We start from the raw sequence: 5,232 nt of genomic DNA, 5'->3' as shown, positions 1-5,232 counted from the left end.
TAACTGTCCTTCTCCAAGGCATGGGTCCTTCTGATAACATGCCCAATGTATGTGAGCCAAAGTCTTACCACCCCTGTCTAAGGAGCGCCCAGGCTGTACTTCCAAATCAGATTTGTTTGTTCTTTTGGTGAATATTCTTCACCAATAAAAAAATTCAAAAACATCAACTTTTCTTCAATCTTTCTTATTCACTGTCCAACTTTCACATGCTGATGAAGTAATTAAATAAGATAGTTTGGGTCAGGGTCAGGTGCACATTAAGCTTTAAACTGACATCTTTGCTTTTCAGCACTTTCAAGTAGTTCTTGGCAGCAGACGTGCTCAACGTGATGTCAGCTGATTTCTTGATCTTGACTGCCGTTTCTATGAGGATTGACTGTGGATCCAAGTAAAATAAAACCTTTAGTCAGTCTTATCTCTGTTCATCGTGTTATTGGTTCAGTAGCGAGGATTTTTGTTTTCTCAACACTGACATAATCCACACTGAAGTCTACAGTCTATGAGCTCAAGTGCTTCCAATCTTCATTTTCTGTATGCTGTGTTATCTGCATATTATAACTTAATGTCTTATTCCAATCTTGATCCCACATTCTTCAGAGTCCAGCTTCCCAACTGTTTACTTTGTACACAGACTGAAAAATAAAAAAGGAAAAACACCAAAAGCTAAGTCCTGATGGACTGAATTTCCAAAGCTGTTCATCACAGCAGATGGAACTGCTCTTCTTTCTCCTAGAGCTTCTGGTAGATTCAAAGTGCCAGGATGTGTAGCTTTTGGCTTAGCAACAAAACGTGCTATGGACTATTAAACTAGAGGTCTTTGATTTGACTAGGTATAGTGAAAGGATGCGACCCTGATGCTCACTTTTTAAAACCAGGCAGTTATTACCGTGTTCTTTCAAACAACTGCTTGTTTCACGCTGGAAGCTCTACCACTAGTATTTCAAATACCAGCAGTTGCCAGGTTTCAGTGTCAGACTAAGAATCAAAATTGGATATCCATTTTGAAATAGAGAGTTTTCAAAAACTCTATGAATATAGCAGGGAAACTGGACTCTATGAAGGATGTGGCATTAGGATAGGAAGACTATTCATCAACAACCTGCATTATGGAGATGACATAACCTTGCCTGTTCAAAGTGAGGATTGCTTCAAATGCTTGCTGCAAAAGATTAAAAGACTACTACCTTCAATATGGATTGCCTCTCAACATCAAGAAAACAAAAATCCTCACCGCTGGACTGACAGGCAATATGATAGAAAAAAACGGAAACAATGACTTCATCTTACTTGTTTTCACAAACAACACTCTTGGCACCAGCAGTTAAGAAAGCAAAGACATAATTCATGAGGAAAATCTGTTAGGGATCTCTCTAAATTACTGAGGAGCAATGATATCCGTTTGAAGACTAAGATGTGCCACGGTCTTTTCAATCACTATGCTATGCATCAGAGAGCTGGATAATGACTAAGTATGACCAAAGAATTGATGTCTTTGAATTGCAGTGTTAAGAGAAGAGTACTGAATATCCCACAGACTGCCAAAAGAACAAACATGTTTTAGAGAATGGGCGACAAAGTGCTCGTTATAGGCAACGATGGTAAAGCTTCATCTCACATATTTTGGACATGTTGCTAGACGGGGAATCCCTTGAAAAAGGACATAATTCTAGGATAGATGGAAGGTCAGCAAAAGAGAGGAAGACCCGAACAAAATAGACTGATACAGTGAGTACAGTAATAAGCTCAAGTATGTCAGAGATGAGGATGGCACAGAGGACAAGGCGCAGATCTGTTGTTCACTGGGTCACTATGAGTCGTACTCAACCTGATGGCACATAACACCACCACCATCTCTTTCAGTTTGTTGTACTGTGATCCTTCCATGTTCCTGCGATGCTGAAAATGTGGTATTTAATACCCTATTTATTATAAACCAAATCTAGTTTGACTTGAGATACAGTTTGGTGAATTATTTTTAAAGAATGACAAAAAGACACTGCTTTAAGTTTTCTAATTTTACTATCTCTTATTAGTACTATTTCATGGACAAACAAGCAGGTTATATTACAGAAATCTTATTTTATAGGAAAGCCAAGAAGCTACCAAGATATTTACAGGTACTATACTCAGTGATGCTTCTTATTTTTATCCTGGGATTCCAGTAAATATTCCGCTCCTGCAGCTACCACAAATGCTGCAAGTCCCCACTTGAATCCTTTCAATATTGCCCCCAGAAAGGAAACATTGTTTGCAAATCCACCCATGTATCTCCAAGCTTCATTACTGGAAGAAAAAAAGAAAAGAAAAAGGGAAAAATTACAATCATAATCTACATGTTTTCATTCCATGACTAAAAGTTACTAAATTTCCATCTTACTAATGGACTAAAGTAAAATTTTAAATAATGAAATCTAAAAAACAAAAAAAAAAAATCACAACAGAAATTTTTCCAAGGCATTGGAGAAAATCAGTATACATTTCACATGTAAAAAAGGAAAAGACAATTGATTCCCCAGTCACAATTTTCCAGGAATTTACAGAATCCACAAGGTCATACTCATTTCAAGCTATCCATCACAGAAAGAGGGCATTACAGTAAGACTTGAATATTAATCTTTGTTCTGCCACTTTAACAACATTGCTAAGTGTTTACTGTGGGCAAGTTACATCTCTCATGATCTTCTTGCTCTTATATTCAATAATTATTGTCTATCTTATGTATTATTTCAAAGATTAGACAGGGTTTTGTATGACATATTTTGGCACAGTGAGTGTGAGACATGTGGTGACATTATTACTATTGAAGAGGACAGTAATTTTGCTCTGTCCTGGCATTTTGAACACTGGCTATAATTCTTCTATTTTAAATAGAGAAGCAAACAGAAGCCAGAGATTTTGAGGGGAAAAGGGTTTCTTCCACAGAGTCCGATGGAAAAAAGTGAAAGAATTATGCTGTAAAGATTTTTTTTAAAACCCTGTCACTCTACTACTACATGGTTCAAAATAGGGAAGGGTGTATGTCAGGGATGTGTGCTATCTCCATACCTTTTCAATATACATGCAGAACAGATTATCTGGGAGGCTGGGCTGTATGAGGAGAAATGTGGCATCAGGACTGAAGGAAGACTTAGCAACAATCTCCATTATGCAGATGACACAACTCTGCTTGCTGAAACTGAGGACCTGAAGCGCTTACTGCAAAAGATCAAGGACTGCAGCCTTCAATATGGATTGAAGCTCAACATCAAGAAAACAAAAGATTCTCACCACTGGGCTGAGTGGCAGCATCATGATAGACGATGAAGAGATTTAGATTGTTAACAGCTTCAGTTTGCTTGGCTCCACAATAAACACTCTTAATACCAGCAGCCAGGAAATTAAAAGACAAATTGCATTGGGAAAAGTCTGCTGTCAGGGACATCTCTAGAGTGCTGAAGAGTAAATGATGTCAGTCTGGAGACTAAGGTGTGCCTGATTCAAGCTATGGTCTTCTCAATTACTTACTACGCATACAAGAGCTGGACAATAACTAAGGATGAAAGAAGGATCAATGCTTTTGGGTTGTGGTGCTGGAGAAGAGTGTTGAATATACCATGGACTGCCAGGAGAAGAAACAGGTCTGTCCTAAAGAGGGTGATACCAGTTTGCTCCCTGGAGGAAAGAATTTTGAGCCTTCGTCTCACATAGTTCAAGCACGTGGCTAGGAGGGACCTTGGAGAGGAACATTATGTTTGGAAGAGGGGAGGGACAGCGCAGGAGAGGAAGATCCAGAATGAAATAGATTAACTCAATGACTGGAACAATAGGATGAGGTCTTTTGGAGACGATGAGATTGGCGCAAGATAGAGCAGCTTTCAGAGGTAAAGTACATAGGGTCACTATGAGACAACAACAACAGGAAATATGAGAACTAACAAAAATCTAATTAGAATACAAAAGCAAATAAAGACTATACAAGAGGAGAAACTAGTGAATGTAATTTTTCATTAATATATCCATTATTGCTGGAGTTTTTCCTAATTCTAGCAACTCTACAGGGTAGAGTACAACTGTCCCATAGGTTTCCAAGCCTGTATGTATTCACAGAAACTGACTGTCACCTCTCTGTTTCACAAAGTCACTAGCTGGTTTGAATGACTGGGTTTTTGGCTACTAGCTAAGCAATCAACAACTGTACCACTAGGGCTCCCTTTCATAGACATACCATACATATTCTCTACAAAATTTTCAAAATTTAACCTCGCAATTATAGAAAAAGAAGCAAGAAATCATGATAAAGGAGGGTTCATTTCCAGAAAGGCAAGAATAATACAGTATCTGAAAATTTTTAAATGTCACCCACATCTTAGACCATGAAAAGTTGAATAAGCATTTCAATAGATGTAAGAATAGCAATGCAAAATTCAATACAGACTAATGTTCTTTAAAAAAAATTCTCAGTAATGTAGATACAGAAATTAATTTCTTCACCTTGATGGATGGCCTCTATAGGAACCTTACAACTAACATCATACTTACTGATGAAATTGGGCTGATTTTCTCCAATTAGAAACAAGACAAGGATGTCCGCTTTCACCACGTAACGTTTTAAGAAAGGTATTAGTGCAATAACGTAAGTAAAAAAAGTTTCCAGATTGAAAGGAAAAAAGTAACTAAGTCTTTATTTACATGCAAAATAATTGTGTACAAAGAAAATCCTGATGTATATACATATGCACATGCATAGATAAATGAACATAAACATATAATATATATGACTCTATTTCAAAAGCACTGCAGAGAAAATTAAAGAGCATTTTTATTGTTCATGAACTAAAAGACTCAATATTGACAAGATGTTAATTATACTCAAACTGATCTATATATTCACTGTGGTACTGATCAAAATGCAAGCAGGCTTTTTGGAGAAATTGGCAAACTCATCCTAAAATTTATAAGCAAATGCAAAGAATCCAAAAATGGGAAAAACACCCTAACAAGTGAAAAACCAATTAACACGTTGATTAACAAGTTGAATGTCATACATTATCTGTTTTGAAGCAAGACAAGGTATTGCCATTATGCTAGGGACTTGATCAGAGTGAGAGTAAGGGTACAGAAAGCCCACAAACATGACCAACTGATTTCTGGGAACAGTACAGAGGTAATTTAATGGGTGAATTACAGTCTTTGAACAAATGGTGCTAGAACTGGGTTGTTGTTGTTATGTGCCATCGAGTCATTTGCAACTCA

At 37.2% G+C, this 5,232-nt stretch overlaps 1 protein-coding gene across 1 annotated transcript in view; it reads right to left on the bottom strand.

Annotated features, from left to right (window-relative positions):
* Positions 1-2,126: 2,126 nt before the first annotated feature.
* The window catches only part of NDUFB3 (NADH dehydrogenase (ubiquinone) 1 beta subcomplex, 3, 12kDa), a 6,276-nt gene continuing 3,170 nt past the window's right edge, over positions 2,127-5,232 (bottom strand). The window contains exon 2 of the mRNA XM_006889143.1: positions 2,127-2,283. Within this exon, the coding sequence (XP_006889205.1) occupies positions 2,127-2,283 (157 nt within the window). The remainder of the gene's footprint in view (positions 2,284-5,232) is intronic.

The sequence above is a fragment of the Elephantulus edwardii genome, unplaced genomic scaffold, assembly GCF_000299155.1.
Source record: "Elephantulus edwardii isolate Elephantulus edwardi_28Jun2011 unplaced genomic scaffold, EleEdw1.0 scaffold00075, whole genome shotgun sequence".
Taxonomy (NCBI): domain Eukaryota; kingdom Metazoa; phylum Chordata; class Mammalia; order Macroscelidea; family Macroscelididae; genus Elephantulus; species Elephantulus edwardii.
Note: the sequence above shows the minus strand (reverse complement) of the source record. Positions and strands in the feature narration are given on the sequence as shown.